Source organism: Anser anser (genome assembly GCF_964211835.1).
Source record: "Anser anser genome assembly, chromosome: 1".
Classification (NCBI taxonomy): Eukaryota; Metazoa; Chordata; class Aves; order Anseriformes; family Anatidae; genus Anser; species Anser anser.
In genome coordinates this window covers 58,351,916-58,368,285 of record NC_139720.1, presented here as the reverse complement: position 1 = coordinate 58,368,285, position 16,370 = coordinate 58,351,916, and the positions used below count along the sequence as shown (strand labels likewise).

At 45.9% G+C, this 16,370-nt stretch overlaps 2 protein-coding genes and 1 long non-coding RNA gene across 5 annotated transcripts in view; 2 read left to right on the top strand and 1 right to left on the bottom strand.

Annotated features, from left to right (window-relative positions):
* POLR3B (RNA polymerase III subunit B) overlaps window positions 1–6,582 on the top strand; it is a 74,347-nt gene extending 67,765 nt beyond the window's left edge. Inside the window, exons 27-28 of the mRNA XM_083802541.1 lie at window positions 994–1,167; window positions 6,009–6,582. Coding sequence (XP_083658667.1) covers window positions 994–1,167; window positions 6,009–6,138 — 304 coding nt within the window. The 3' untranslated portion in view covers window positions 6,139–6,582. The remainder of the gene's footprint in view (window positions 1–993; window positions 1,168–6,008) is intronic.
* Window positions 498–1,106, bottom strand: LOC310883029. Its single transcript, XR_014573292.1, has 2 exons — window positions 967–1,106; window positions 498–809 (listed from the first exon to the last, which is right to left on the bottom strand). It is a non-coding gene; the product is annotated as an uncharacterized lncRNA (long non-coding RNA).
* Window positions 6,583–6,717: 135 nt separating the features above from the next.
* RFX4 (regulatory factor X4) overlaps window positions 6,718–16,370 on the top strand; it is a 102,721-nt gene continuing 93,068 nt past the window's right edge. For all 3 annotated transcript variants that reach the window (XM_083802557.1, XM_083802560.1, XM_083802556.1), the window contains exon 1: window positions 6,718–15,986. In XM_083802557.1, the coding sequence (XP_083658683.1) occupies window positions 15,933–15,986 (54 nt within the window). In that variant the 5' untranslated portion in view covers window positions 6,718–15,932. The remainder of the gene's footprint in view (window positions 15,987–16,370) is intronic.

The window sequence follows — 16,370 nt, the reverse complement described above, 5'->3', positions numbered from 1 at the left end:
TTGCAACCTACATACTACTGCATTGTGCTAGCACGAGAGTAGAACTAATGCTGAACTAAATTTCAGTGTGACAAATGAACATTGAAAGTTCCAACCATGTCCAACCAAAAAAAAAAGTTGGTTTAAACAGTAGAAACAATATTGTTAAATAAAAGATTTTACATTGCCTTATCTAAAATTTTTCAGTGTCTATTTATGTTGATTTATTAAAACTTCCCTCTAGCACCAAAAGGATGAGAAGACTTTCCAGACAAGAAATATGACTTTGCTTTGTGTTGAGGAGCTAGAGAACCAGGAACCTATACAACGTGGAAATTAGTTTGTTATCCATCAGACATGAAAAAAAAAAAAAAAAAACAAAAAAAAAAACAACAAAGTAGTTAAGTGTTAACTCCAAAAACAAACAAACAAACAAAAATAGGGTTTTAATATTGAATTAGTAATATGCCCCCTGCAGAAGGGAGTAGTTGATCATGCTGCTTAGTTTTGGTACTCTCTCCAAGATTAAAAATAGTCTTATTTTACAATGTAGTCTTACTTAGCTGTAGTTCAGCTGAAACATTAGCTTGTTGATTCATTCATTAGCTGCTGAATACTGTTTCATTTAGATAGCTACAAAATATAAGGAATGATTAATCGGGGAAAAAAAAAAGTACCAAATCTGAATCCAGGTATACGGTTGCCAGATCCAGTTGTCTTCTTGGATACCATTCGGTCTCAAGTTTTTGCTTGCTCAGCTGCATCCTGTGTCGTAGAGCATTGTGGCCTGACACTGCAGTTGTCACTCACGAAACGATGACGTATCGGCACTGGAGGAGCAAAGATGAATCACTTTAATCGGAGTAACATCTGTGAGATCAGCAGCTCTAGTTTGTACAGCGTTGTTGTCTATTGATACTATATTGTTCCTACAGTCAGAGGACAGGTATTCCTAGAGTGGCAGAATGTTTGTTCTGGAATACTTACCGCATTTTTCAAATATTTATTTCAAAGGCAACCCACTGAAGGTCGATCCCGTGATGGTGGTTTACGTCTTGGAGAGATGGAGCGGGATTGTTTGATAGGTTATGGAGCCAGCATGCTCTTACTGGAGAGACTGATGATTTCAAGTGATGCCTTTGAAGTGGATGTTTGTGGGCAATGTGGCTTGCTGGGATACTCTGGCTGGTAAGTTGTCTAACTGCAGTGCCTTTTGTAAATCACAGCGTCCCTTCCTTGCTTCGTGCATATGTGATGCTTCATGTGTTCACACTTTCAAGAAAGTCCTCAACACGCCTCTCTGTAACAGAACTTTGCCCTTGGCTATGGTGCTTTGTACTTTTAAAGTGCTCACAGGCACTGTTTAACAATCTCGTGCACCTTAATCCAAATCAATGTCAAAGTGCAAAACGATATTGGAGAATCAGTGATAGGAAACAGTTTTCTTTTATGGTATGATTGAATTTAGGACAAAAGTGAGTTTGTCGTCAGTGGGACGGGGGTCTCTCTTGTGGAGCATTGGTATTCTCTTCAGCAGCCATCTGTGCTGGTGGGGAAGGTTACCTTCACCCTGTGAGCTGCCCTCCTTCCCCCTCTGCAGCAGATTAGCAAACCCTTGGAGTAGGTTGCTGGTGCTGCTTGTAGTTAGTACTCCCTAACCTGTGCCTGGCGGGGTGAGTTGTGTCCATCTGAACTGCTCAAGTCACCGTGGTGATTTTGCAGGTGCAAACTGCTCCACCAGCAGTTCAGAGGGGGTGTAACCTCTGCAAAATGAGGTGATGAACAACAGCTGGGACACATAACCGTCTCTGCATTGCCCAGCTGTGCCAGTAGTAAGGAATGCCCGGGCCTGAATTAAGTGGGGCAAGCTCTGTGAAAACAGGTAACCAGGAGTCCCATGACTAAGGGAGGAAAATAAGTCTGTGTTCAAGTTACTTCAGTATTTATGTTGGGGGAAGAGGAGGGAAACTCATTTCCTAAATACCTCAAAATAACATTATTGGAAACTTGTAGCATCTTGGATATCAATATCCAAGGAGATATTAGGATCATAATAGGATTAGGCAGAGGAGAGGCAGGATAATGGGCTTTATTTACTTTATTTATTTTATTTACTTTATTTACTTTGGTTTAGGAGAGTGATATAATGAAGTAGGCAAGTAAGGCATGTTTTAGTTTATAGATGTAGAAGTGACAACTACCCTTTCTTGCCTTGGTCAAATCTTTCTTCTAAAGTGTGTCTGGCCAGAAAGAAAGCACCATGCTTGTTTGCTGATACCGGTAGCAGTTCTGCTCCTTATGGAGTAGAATTGCGGACAGAGGTAGGCAAACGTGAAATCCAGAGGAGAAACAAAGCCTACTCTGTACATGGTTGGCGGTATTTAGTTGGACAATATCCTTCTGGCTCTTGTGCAAGAAATATTTTTAGACACTTGTTTTTCTTCAGTGTGTACACACTGTGTAACAAGTGAGCCCTCTTTCTGATCTAGGACTTTTAGAGCTGCTGCAGCAGCACAAGAAGCAGTTGAAGGAAGTTGTCTGAAAGGGAGGACATGCCATAAGTCAAACAAATGACCACTTCTAACAGTGTATACCACTGCCTTAAAAAAAAAAAAAAAACAAAACTGTCATGCAAATGTAGCTCAATTTTTCTTACAAGATCTTGGCTTTTAGAGCAGGCCTTGAAGATTTTTAGAGACCAGATGAAATGAAGGCACCTTGAGGAAAACTGGGAATTTAATCACTAGAAATAGAGTTACATTTTATTTTTAAGGTATTGTTAATCAAAGTATTCCCTATTTTGAAGTTTGTAACAAAGTTTAATAACTTCTTAAGATCACAGTGGAAAAAAACTGCTCTCTCAGAGTGAGACATTCTTGCATTCTAGGTCTGCGAAAAACTGATGTGTAAGAGTAAATCAATAAAAGATAGGTTCTGCTAAGTGGTACACCAAACCTGCCAGTAGCCAAAGCAAGTGGCCCTATAATGAGCATCACAATAGAAGCCAAGTCATTAAGAGAAACTCAGGACTTCCAAAATGGCCTTTTCAGTGATTCTGCCATTAATAAGACATTGCTGTGAGAAACCTTGTAGAAATGTATTGTTTGGTGGCTAGCTTAAGGGCACTTGTCTTCAGGAAGATAAGCCCTTCCTCCCAGACAATAAGTAGCAGCTGGGTATGTTTTTCTGCGGGATAGTAACAACACATCAGTGTTGGAGCCTGAGCAGGGGAAGGGGACTGTTTTTGCCCTGACAGAATTTGACCCCATAAAGATACAGTAGAGCCCTACTGTGACAATACCAGTTTATTGCAAATCCTTCCAACTTTGCTGTGGTACAGAGTGCTCAGGGGCAGGACTTCACTGAATGCCATGAGCTGAATTTCGTCTTTTTTTTTTTTGATGATGAAACCTTATGCTTTTCCCCAGAGTCTGAACGTTTTAAAATCTACATGTAGAAAATATTTATTTCTGATCCAGATTCAACTTTGTCACCGTTGCCTTTTCCTGTCCAGCATAGTATCAATTCTAGGAGCAAATGGTCTTTGAGATACTTCAACTTCTGTGGTTTTTGTTTGACAGTAACTTCTGGTTTGTGCATATGGTACCTTGTAACCTTTCTGGGTGATCCCTGTCCAAGTACAAAACAGGTCCAGAAGGGTCTAGCTTCAAGACTTGGTGTAGTGAGTAGTTTCTGCTCCTCAGCCCTTAGCAGGTGTAATCAAAAGCTAGACTTCTGCTCATAAACAGAAAAGTTGCAATCATCGAGCTTCTAGGGCTTGCAAGGTTTCCTCTATTGAGCGCAATTGTTTGCTATGTTACCATCAAAAATGGCTTCTGCTTAGGTCACTTTTACCCTCCATAAAAATATAGCTATCACTATCAATTTGGACTAAGGTAATAGTTACAGACCTGTAATTGAGGTCTCTTCTGATTTAAAGGCACTCCAGCTGTAATGTTCCTCCTTTGTAACAGTGTAGAGGACAAGAATGTCCCAGGGAAACGCCTAGCCCGGCCTGCTAACCTCCCGCTGTCTATAGTCAGGCCTAGGCAAAGCCAAACCAGTTACTGGGAGCAAGTGAAGCTTCATCCTGATCGTGAACTGGAGAAATGCAATTTTAAGTCTCCTGTACTATTGGTTGTGAAAGCTTACTTGGTTTTCAAAAGAAAAAAAAAATGAAATACGCCAAGTACGGAGCATGTGGAGGTCAGGGCAGTCAGTTTTCTAAGAAAATGAGCCGCTCTTGGACGTGGTCTTTAAGTACGCCCATGAAAGAGAAGTAGTGGAGTCTGGGAAAAGTAGCTGTGGAAGACTAACAGTGAGTCTCTTAACCAAGAACCTTGTTTAACATGAACCAGCCTTCTTGGACCTGGCCACACTGACTTTGACAGGCTCTAGGTCAAGTTCACTAGTAACAGAAACAAGTGAGTAAGCATTGGCTTTATTGCAGATGTTGATTCTTAGCGTCATTCTGTACCACAGAAGCATGTAAGAATTTTGCTTATGCTGCCGTAATTGGAACTTTAGACTGTCATGACTTCATGCCAGGAATATAAATACAAAACATACAAGCAGAAGAGCTTTGCCAGACCATTAGGGAAGTGCAGAGTCACTCTGTGTTCCCAAATGCCTGGCTTTCTCAACTCTCCACAGCCAGAAGGTGGAATATATAAGAGAATGAGGAAACAGAGGGGAGAAACTGATATTTAGATGAAAGATATTTTACTTCCTTTGTGTGTACATGGAATAAGAAATCAAATAATTGAAGGATCTGTTAACATCAATGAATTTGAGTCCCAGTGCTGGAAAGATGGATGAGTGACTGGCCTGTCTTTTCCTGATATGGTCAAAGTTGTATCTGCATGACAGAACAAAAAAGAAAAAAACTCTCCCCCAGAGTTTTAAGATCATTATTTGAGTAAAGAGAGCAAAGAACATATGTTAACGCAGTTTTAGTGGTTTTCTATCTCAACAAAAGCTCTTTGGCTGTTCATGGAGATGAACATAAGGAGAGACAACCCTTTTCTGAGTTAGCAATATGAACTGGTTTGAGGCATTTTACAGTGAAACTGTGAATGAGGAGTTAAAAAAAAACAAAAAAACAAAAAAACACTAACCGTGACCTTCCTTTCTTCCTGCCTCTTTTTTTGAGTTGTATATAAGGTGGAAACTGGACCATTAATCATATTTCCAGAAATACTTCGTTCTGTACACCCCCTTTCCCTCATTATGCAATGCTGAAATTTTTGTTGGCAGTTGTGTGAGTGGTGAAGAAGTAGAAGTGAGTCCCATAGGATACAAAGCACTATGATTCTTCTCCAAGAAAAGTGCAGGTTTAACATTAAGCCCCTATTGACCTCAGTCAGATTATTTAAGGGCCTAAAGTTCATGGAATCATAGAACAGTTTGGGTCGGAAGGGACCCTAAACACCATCTGGTTCCAGTCCCCCTGCCATGGGCAGGGATGCCACCCACGAGATCAGGTGCTCAGGGCCCCATCCAGCCTGGTCTTGAACACCTCAGGGGATGGGGCATCCACAGCTTCTCTGGGCACCTCACCACCCTCTGAGTGAAGAATTTCCTCCTAACCTCTGATCTAAATCTCCCCTCTTTTAGTTTAAAACCGTTCCTCCTTGTCCTGTCATCTGCTTGAGCAAAAAGTTGTTCTTCTTTATAAGCCCCCTTTAAGTATTGAAAAGCTGCAGTGAGGTCACCCTGGAGCCTTCTCTTCTTCAGGCTGAATGTTGTGCCAGCTCTCTCAGCCTTTCTCCGTAGGAGAGGTGCTCCAGCCCTCTGATCAACTTCGTGGCCCTCCTCTGGAACCGCTCTAACAGCTCCACATCCTCCTTGTGCTTTCAAGTTGTGACTCGATAAGTGCTAACACGTGTCTCAAGCACTCAGCTCCTTCTAGGACTGATCCCAGTGTCTAAATGCAGGTGGACAAAGAAAATTGTGGACATTGGCAACTGTTCTTTTCTGTAGAGCTTCAGTTATGCACAAACTCTGACTTTGTGTGTTTGTTTCCGTAGGTGCCACTACTGCAAGTCATCGTGTCACGTGTCTTCTCTGCGGATACCTTACGCCTGTAAACTCTTATTCCAAGAACTGCAGTCAATGAATATCATACCTAGGCTAAAACTAGCTAAGTACAATGAATGAACAAGAAAAGATGGGAAAAAAAAAAAGTACTTTACATAAATTGAAATTCAGCATATATAACTGGAAGATTTTTTGGTGAACGGGAATAACTGTAAAACCTGAGTGGGCAGAAGGTGGTGGAAGACAGTTGTAGGAAATCTTTCTTGTGTATTCTACCTGTTTTAAGCTGACAGGACATGCTGTCAGTAGAATACTCTAGGAGCAGTTCTGAAAGCCTTGATTAGTCTGAGTGACCAGAACATGTGGGAACAGTGGAATAAGGCACTGATCCAGCACAGCACGTGTGTCCCTTTCAAAGATGTAACAACACCATGCCTGGTTTTGAAAAATGCTTTGTAGGACCTGGGCATGAGCTTGCCTAAGTGTACATCTCATTCAGAGATGTTAAAAGTATGTTTTCCAGACCAGTGGAATATGAAAGGCTAATAAATGTTTTAAATAATAGTGCCTGGATTTGTGTTGATGGTTGTGTGAGGATGGTAACACCTTCTTATAATGTCTAAAACATTTTGCTATTCCTAAAGCATTTTGTTAAAGCACTAAGTTGTAAGTACTGTCAGGCTTAGAGAAATGAAAGAACGCTTCTTCAAGAACTTGAAATTTGTCATTTTGAGCAGGATTTCAGCTGAACTTTTCTTTATAAGATCTAAGAGCTGAAGCTAAAGCAGGGGATGAACCAAGAGTTCACTTAGAACAACCCTAACCTCCCTTAAGCCCCTCCTCAGCAAAGCACAGGGTTAACTTAAGTACAGGAGTAGTCCCCCTGATGTCAGGATGAAGTGTGTTCGTGTTCAGGTGCTTCAGCAAAATGCAGCACTCCAGGTCAGAGAGGGGCAGAACACTGCTTTTGTTCTCAAAGTGCTGAGATGCTCTTTGCCTTGTGTGTGCTGATCCTGAAACTACTGTTGCAGTCATGTTGCTGCTGTTCTCTTAGCTGGATAAGAAGCACAGATGAGTATCAGCCTGAAAGACTTGCTTTCTAAGCTGCTGACAGAATGCTTAAACTAGTAGTTTTGTGTATTGGGTCACAAACCAAATCTGAAAGGGTAGATTTTACTCTCCATTTTTTCTCAGTAAGACAAAAGACAACACAGCACATTGGACTGGAAAAGCTCTTGGAGCACCTCTACCAAGATCTGGACAGCTCATGGTTATTTACAGAGAGAGATAACAGAATGATATACGCACAGAACAGCCCTTCGCAAACTACTGGAGGAAGAGATTAACCAAAAGCCCCAACCAAATTAACGAACTGCTTTGCTCCCTGAGACTGCCAAACTGAGGCTTGGGTGCACCACCAGAGGGAGTGAGCCTCACAGGCTTCAGCCTACTGGTGGGGGAAGTTTTGACCTGGATCAAGGAAACTGCTCTGAGGATGAGGTGTTCTTGCTGGCTCATCCTCGCTTAGGTAGTGTCCTCGGTTAGATGGTCTGAGCTAGAGGGCATTAAAGAATGAGCAGCATGCACAATAACACCTGCAGAAATTTAACAAGAGATAAAGAAGAGGAGCAAAGGAGCGTGGCCACTTGTAACCCTGTTGAGAGACCAGGCCTATGCGCAGCCCTGAAGCGGGTAACCCCGCAGATGTTTTATCTCAAGCTGGTGAAAGCAGCTTGGGAATAGTTTTTGGGGTAGATTTTGTGAGGGTGAAGGAAATCCTCTGTGGTACTTGAAGTTTAGGAAGAAAGGGGCAACTTTAGCAGTGGTGGGTCCAGCAGAACTTAGAAACTAGACATGCCTGGGGGTGAGTGAGGGTCATTCACTGTGAATTTTTCTGGTGATACCCGAATTAGTTTCACTGACATGTTATCGCTGTTTTACATAAGCCTGTGAATACACAGGAGGCTTATACGCATGCAGGTTTGAGCTGAAATTCCAATTTTTACTTCTTGCCTGTCTTGAAGAGGCTGTCTGTGTCCCTTCACAAGACACTTGCAAGTAACCTCTTGGCAGTGGAATAAGCATTACAAAATCGGCAGCAAAAACTGAACAAACAGCTACGGATTCCTGGAATATGGTGATCAAAGTGGCAATTCAAGGAAGGAATCCTACTGCAGCCAGGAAAAGCTGCGACACAGGGACTAATGGAGTAAAATACATCCTCAGAACCCCACAGCTGTCACACAGCTTTCCGCTGGTGAGCCTCATCTTTGCAATCCTTTCAATTATCTTCCTAGCCACCCTCCCCTCCCCCCTTTTTATACAGTGAATGCCTTCACAAAGAGGTCTCATGCCAGCTAAGGGCTGTACTGCCGTAACTAGACTTCCCCAGATCTACCCTGCCATGAAAGAGAGATTAGCTGAAAGAGAGAGAGTATTCGGAAAAATTTAACTAAATCCTAAGGTGTTAGCACAAGGAGCTGGGAGTAGAAAACCACCATAAAGTTTTTGTTCCATTGCAACTTCTTTATCTTGCTAGTTAGTGCCCAGGAGAGGCTTTCTACCAAAATTGCTATTCGACGTGAAGATCACTAGCAGTAGTCCCAGCTGAAATGCAGAACACAACTCACTTTCTCAGATAAGCCTGAGGTGTGTGCTTCTGCTGGAAGAGATATCTAACTCCATGTATTGTAGGTTACCTTTCACTAGCATCACATCCGATGCTATTAAATAGTAGAAGTAGTTTCAGGCCTAGAATTCAGTAATTAAGTCTATTATTTCACTGCAAAACGCAGACGTTAATGAAAAGCCTTCAACCACCATCCATGTCTAACTGTACTGTTCTTTGCGAGAAGCAGAATCAAGCCAGGGATGGGCTGCAAGAATGCGACGGGGCAGAACAAAACCCAGGTCTTTTAGCTGTTTCTGGAGCTGTGGGTAAGGTAGATCACTTGTTCAGAATGCAGAAGAACAGCCTCACTTAGTCATTTACATTTAAAAGCTTTTGACTTTTTTTTTTTTAAGGTAAATGTTTCCAAACATGGAAACAAGAAAAGAAAACTATAAAGAAAAATGAAACCAGACCGGCCCGTTTGGGGATTCAAAGAGGTTATAATATGAAATATGGGCATACTGGGATTTAATAATTTTAAGATGTAGAAAATAAAAGGGCTACTACTAAGCACCGTTCATTTTGTTTTTAATGTCCATATCTCGTTAAGAGTTTTGCTTACAAAGAAGCTGCAGTGTGCAGCAAAGAGGGCTTTGAATTCCTTGGACTCCCTAGTTACGTGCTATTTGAAAAAGGAGGAAAACTAATGAAAAGTGTGGACCCATGATGATGAGAAGTTACCGTTATGTCACTTCTCAGTGTTTCTTGATCATAAATAGCAGGTATCTGTGGCTTATAGTAATATGGGAGTAAGTCACAGTTAATCTTCAGTCTTTCTAGGCTTTTATATCATTGTTTAGTGATAACAAGGGGCAAGCAAGTAGTGCTGTACCTCTGAAAATTGGTCTGTAAACCCCTCTCAGAGCACACCTGTAGAGTCTGATAATAAATAAAAATGCCATTGTGCAGCTGCAAAACCAGACTAGAAGGGCTCAAAGCTTACCTGTGCTTCCTCTGTGCCGAGGCTTTTGAGGACTAGGCTGGCGCTAGCCCAAGCCCCGGAACAACCTACCTGAGCTCGCAGCCCTCGCGCAACGTCCCGCAGGAGCCGCGCGGGCTCTCCTCGGCTGTGTCCCCGCACCAGCAGCTCTGGGCCGCGGCACGGAGCTGGCCCCGCGCTGCTGAGGGGCCCCTCCAGCCTCTCTTGGAGCCGAGGATTGTTTTACAGCCCGCTGCTGCTTCAGCGGGGCCACGGGCACTTGATGAATTCCCTCCTCCGAAGAGGACGTGACTTGCCCAGGGCCACAGAAAGACTGTGCCAGAACTGGGATCAGGACTCTGCAGTCCCCAGGTGCCAGACACGTGCTTGCCTTAAAACTGAGCACTTCATCAAACCGTAAAATCCAGCCAGATGGTGATTCTTTGCTATTATCTGGACCAGTGCTGGGAGGCTTAATGTGTGCAAGGCACAGTGAAGATCTGGATTCCAGTTTCCGTGTCTAAGGCTCAGAAGCCCAGAAAATGGATCCAGGTTTTAGACCTAAGTGCTGCTAGAAGCTTGAGCGTGTTTGAACCCAAGTTCTGACTTTGGTCCATCTTTCCCATGAAACGTGTCCACCTCAGCCTGGACCCGCCAGTTTCAGCAGGGAAGTTCATTCTTTGGGAAGGGGTAGAGGGGCACAGGAGTCAGGACTGGCCACTTCGTCAACCTTACTCTGGCCTGTGTCCATGGACTTGGTCAGACTCCACTCTTTGGAGTAGCAAAGACCGCTGGAATCAGCCAGCGGAACAGCTTTGCCTCTCAGCAATCATTAAAGATCTCACTGTGAGGGCTCAGGAGACAAGCACAACCTCTTTGCCATAGACACATACGAGTGTACGTCCCTAGGAACACCGGAACTCTTAAACTCTTTCCAAACCCAGGTCAGAGCCAATACAGAGATTTTTTGCAGCTGGAATTTTTATATGGCTTCATTCCTGTCTCTAAGAAGTCAACAGCAAAATCCCTGCTGGCTGAGAATGGCTTGGGTTGGAAGGGACCTTAAAGATCATCTAGTAATTCACACGGCCACCCCGCGAGTGGATTGGGTTCTCTGTTCCATCTTCAGAAAAATCCTTCCGGGCTCGTGAGCAGACCATTGCTCTTTGCATCTTGCTGCTGGGGGAAGAAAAACAGCTCTATATTTCTCCTAATTACAGTTTCTCTTTTATTCATTTATTTCCTGAGGCAGGTACCTCTGAGGTGTTTGCAATGACCAAGTATTTTTTTCTAATAGCTTCATTTTGCATGTCTTTGTCCTCTCCTCACAGTCAGTACATAAACAGAATGTTAGGTCCAAATTGAAAGCAACTCCCTGCTGCTAACAGCAGCGGCGACTTTGTCTTTTATTGCCATCAGTTTTGGGGAGCTGCTTTACCTATGCATATGGTGTGTGGTAGTTACTGTCCACTCAGACTTAACAAACAGCAAAACATTACGGGCAGAAAAATAACAACTAAGAAGAAAGTAAACTAATGTGCTAAACAGTAAAGTCCTTGCTAAAACTGTTTTCTAAGAATGGAAATAGTTTTACCTTTAACTCAGAGTGAATTGAAAACTGAACTCTGCGTTCGAGCCTCACCCAGCCAGTCCCAGGCAGGCACTGAAGGTAATGCTGCGTGCTCCAGGCGGATCAAAAGAAACTCATTATCAGCCAGTCATCTAAGAGGATATGACAGCTTCACATCCAGTTGTTCGGCAGTCTGGAATGGTTCTTTTCTGTGTCTGTTGTCTATAATAGCTTTTAGGGCTGGCTCTTCTTCCAACACACAGTACAAATCCTCTGGTAACTAGTACCAGCCACACACAACAAAAGCCAGCTAAATCTGGTGTAAGCTCAGGAATCGATGACTCCTTGCCCTTTTCTCATACTAAAGTCAGCAAGAGACTCCCATGCTGAGTCTTCTGGGCAGCAGCCCCGGATGTGGGGGTTCTGGGCTCCTATGGACACTGACACTGCCTGAACGCTCCTATGGCTGCAGATACTGCATGGACCTGTGGGACCAGACGTGTGAATTCCCTTCCTCCAGGCAGGTTGAAGCTGACCAGCGTGAGCAAGAGGTTTTCTCTGGTCCCTTCTGGCAACTCTGGCACTGGAGTTCTCCACAACCCCGAGAACTGGAGCTGAGCAAAATTCCTTTCACAGGCATTCATAAAATATCACTTAAGGTTGACCTACACTCATCTTTGACAAAACTTGGCTTCAGACATCTCTAGAGTTGCATCAAGGCAGCTGCAATTAATGTTACTTTTCTTTCAGGCTAAAAAGAAGGTACCCCCTGCCCAGTGCATGTGCAATCCATCATTTGCATGCCTCAGCTCCTCTGCTCGTTTTCTCCCAGATACCTGCATATGTGCCTGCCCTAGCCACTTTCTCTCAGTGCTTGTGTCAATTCAAGCCTTTTGAAGGAATCAGTGCATATGTTTACCTAGGCAGCCTTTTGATCTTCTTCTTCCAGTTCCTGCAGCTGTCAGCATCACACTCCCAAGCACATACACGGAGTTGATTCCGGAAGTCTTCTGTCATCTTTCTCCATATCCTGTCCTTCACCTATGTGTACAGCTTCCTAGGGGGTGTTAATATATGTAAAGTAAAGTTAACATTTCCTGTTCTGATAATAAAGGTAAGTGGGGAAGGTAAACCATTACCAAAAAAAAAAAAAAAATCCTTCTCTTTTTTCTTCCATAGTATTTGCCCGGTAAGTGAAGAAAGAGGAAACAGTAATAGAACTGGGAAAGAGGGCAGCCAGAAGTGTTTGTTCATTCTGAGACAGAGGCTGCAGGCTTAGGCAAGTAAGAAAATATGGAACCTCTCACAGACTGCAGCCACTGCTAAAATAATGAATAGTCTCACTATGCATGTGGCTGCTGCCAGCAATCCTACAGTCTGTGCTGAGATACTCGGGATCCAAAAAGACCCCCATGGCCATCAACCCCAGATCCCTGGTATTGCAGATGACCACAGTATATGACTCTTCACAAGCCACTCACACACGTTACTAAAATTAATGCAGGTTCTCATCCCTGCTAATCCAAGAGAAAACTTCTGTAGGACTTCAGCCTACTGTTAATAGATAACTGTTCATACCCTTTTGTTCCTATTCCAACAGTGTTGTTTTGTTGAAATAGCTCTTACTCCTTGGTATTTACCCCCAAAATATTTATGTTAGAGTCTAAAATTGATGTTTAGAGTCTAGTACCAGTGTAAGGAGCTTCTTATGGCAAAACAAATTTGTGTAGCCACAGCCTGTTGGTGCAATCAACTGCAGAATGGAGGACAGTCAAGGAAACCTGTTTTTGAAATAGCTAAAATTATCTGGGCTATAAGTTGATGCGAACTGTCATATCTCCACTCTGTGTCTGCTTTGCGAAACCAACAGCCTCTAGGAAAGGCTTTCTGTTCCCTTGATGACCCTGTCCTTCTCTCCAAGCACCTGCGCAAGTTCGTATTCTTCTTTAACAAAGGTGTTCCTTTCACAATAGCATCAGAGCCTCTCTCCCCTGCAAATACCTCATCTGATGTAGTGTAGAGTTATCCTGTTTATGTTTTGTAGATGTTCTGCATAGACAAGAATCTGGAGTGAAAATTCCCGATTGTATAGTTTTTGCATCCTTGCCAAGACCTGCCCTTTACTCTGTATCAAATCAAATCCTGCAGCTGACATTTTTGAAAGAAAGGCTAGTGCCACGCAGTCGTTCCATCTGTAAACTTCCAACTTTCTGCACATTACGTTAACCAGATTTTCACAGGAGGAGATGCCCCGCACTTTCAGAAGAATGATCTCTTTTATTAAGAGTCACGTGGGATATCCAGGAGCACGAGATGCTTTTATAAAAATGTAAGCGAAACCCACACAAGTAACAATGAGCCGTGGAAGGACACCAGAGTGATCTGACACACCGAGGAGGGGATTAAGAGAACGGGAAGATGCCAGCATTGACATATCCCACAAGAACGTGAGGATAGGCACTAATCTGGAGAAGTGGGGAGTAAGCAGATCGCAACAAGCACCCCCGGTCTGACAGAAGCGCTGCTGATGGTGCTGCCCATGCACCGTCCCATATAGACACCACACAACTTTGCGTTGTCAAAGAACAGACCAAGCCTCCAGCCTGTGCAAAATCCCAGTTGAATCCTATCCTCACCACCCTAGAAGGAGCGTATCCCCGTGTTCACGCATCCTGTAGTGTGGTTTTACTGATCACCGGGACAGCAACCATGCAGAAGCCGCTCCCTGAAGCTCTGAGCAGGTAGAGCAGACTTCCCACCAGCGTCACCATAGGTGTCCCCCACCTACTGCCAACTCTTCTGGCAGCCGGTAACCTCTCTGTAGGCCGCTCCCCACGGCGCAGTTGGAGTTTTCTATATTTTACAGTTAATGCTGATTTCTAAATCCTTTTGGGGACAACCCCTGCTCAAGGCCTAAACTGCCCCTGAGGTGTCCCCACAGCAGGCTTGGGCCCTGCGCCTCACAGGCTCCCCTCGGGGAACGAGGTGAGAGGAAAACACCAGTAACAAAAACAGTTTAGAAATGGGGTTGAGGGCTTAAAAACGGGGTTGGGGGCTTAGAAACGGGGAGTGGGCGCTGGAATGACCTCGGCTTGGCAGCTGCAGCCAAAAACAACCTCGGCGCCCTCCCTGGGGCCCGGCACCCTCCCTGACAGGGCTGCCCATGACTGGGCACTAATGGCGGTGGGCAGGCAGGGGCAGGGGCAGGCCGGGGGTCTGCAGGGCCCGGGGCCGTGTCCCCACACCGTGTCCCCACAGCACGTCCCCACACCGTGTCCCCACACCGTGTCCCGGCTAGGTGCCGCTAGCCCCGCCGGCCCTGCCCGCCTCAGGGTCTGAGGGCACCGCGACCCGCCGGGCTTCCTCCTCGGCAGCCTCGCCGCTTGTTTTGCTGTGGGTTTTTTTCTTTTTTTTTTCTTCTTTTTTTTTTTTTTTCCCCGGAGGGGGGGCAGTCTGGGTGTTGGGAGGGGAGGGGGGAGAAGAGTGGAAAACGTTGGCTCTGTCCATGGTCAAAGTAATTCAGCTATAATCCCCCTTTCTCTTCCTCTCCTGGAGCCCTATTCATATTCTAATCACAGCTTTTCCTTCCCTAAACCAGCCACTTTTATCGCAGCCCCAGCTTTGCACTTTTACTTCCACTTCCAGCACATACAACCGCACGCAGAATAAGCAACTTTTCCCAGCCTGGCTCCTGCCCCCCTTCTCCCCCCGCTACGCCCTGACCCTAAAACCGGCATCCTCGGGTTAGGGTCCGTTAGGGTCTGTTAGGGTCCTTTAGGGTCCGTTAGGGTTTATTAGGGTCTGTTAGGATCCGTTAGGGTTTGTTAGGGTCTATTAGGGTTTGTTAGGGTCTGTTAGGGTCCTCCCCGCTCCCCCAAGACACGAAGCCGCCAGCCCCGGGGCCAGGCACCGGCACCGCTCGCCGGGCGCTGGCAGCTTCTCCCCTCACACCCCCCCGTCTCTGCTCCTTCCCTACCCACACACGTCGCCCCCTTTTTTTTTTATTTCTTTCCTCCTTTCCCGATAAACTACGCTCGCAGGACGTTTGGGAAGCTGTGCGGCTCTAACGCCATGTGCCCGCGCAGGAGGAGGAGGAGGAAGGAGGAGGAGGAGGAAGAGGAGGAGGAGGAGGAAGGAGGAGGAGGAGGAGGAGGAGGAGGAGGAGGACGGCCGCGGCCCCAAGGAGCGCAGCCCCGCACCTCCTGCCCGTTTGAAGATCTAAGCCAATTTTGATCCGGGGCTGTAATGAGCCAAAGGCGTTGGGTGGGGGCCGGGGGGGAAGGGAGGAGTGGAAAGGCCGCTGGAACTTTAAATAAGAAAAACGTTTCTAATGCTCTAATAGAAGAGGGAAGTCGAAGTGTTGGGATTGCGTAGATCTAAGGCCCCCCTTTTTGGAGGAAAGCTTTTCTTATTCAAAACAGCATCACAATGGGCTTCACATTGAGCCTTGCCACATCCCCATCTGAGTAGCAGCCATTCATCAGGCTGGCTGGCCTATCAATGACATTTCTCCCATCAGGGCTTCTATAAAATGATGCTTTTTCCCATGAAACATCCGCAAACATTTTGACGGGTCTGGCTTTGCCCTGCTGGATTACGGAGTGTCCCCCTCTCCCGCTTCCCCCCCCCCCCCCCCCCCCCACGATCTGCCTCTGCCCTCCCTCCCCACCCCGCTCCCTGCCCCTCGCCTGGCTCCGCGCACCCCTGAGCTGGGGCTCTCCGCACCCCGGGACCTTGGGGCTCCCGTCCCGTCCATGGGAAGAGCATGCATTGTGGGTTGCTGGAGGAACCCGATATGGACTCCACAGGTAAGTGCCCCCCTCCGCTCCCCTCGCCCGCCGGGGAGCACTTTGCAACTTGACAGTGGCGCCGGGGAGCCAGCGGCCGCAGGGTGCGGGCTGAGCCGGCCAGAAGCGACGCAGCAGAGGGGCTTTTTCCTTTCTTTCCCCCTCTCCCCCCTTTTATTCCCTTTTTCTTCTTTTCCTTCGGCAAACTAATCCCTCCCCGCTTTCACTTTTAGGCGCCCGCTTAGGCTCGAGCGGAGCCCCTCCGAGGGCAGCGGGGCTTTGCCGGGGAGCCCAGCTCCGGGCTCGCCTCGTCCCGCCCGGGGGGGGGACACGGGGACACGGGGGGCGCCGCGCCCCCGAGGGCCGAGCCCCGACGGCCGCCTCTGCCTCCCGCCGGGCCGTGCT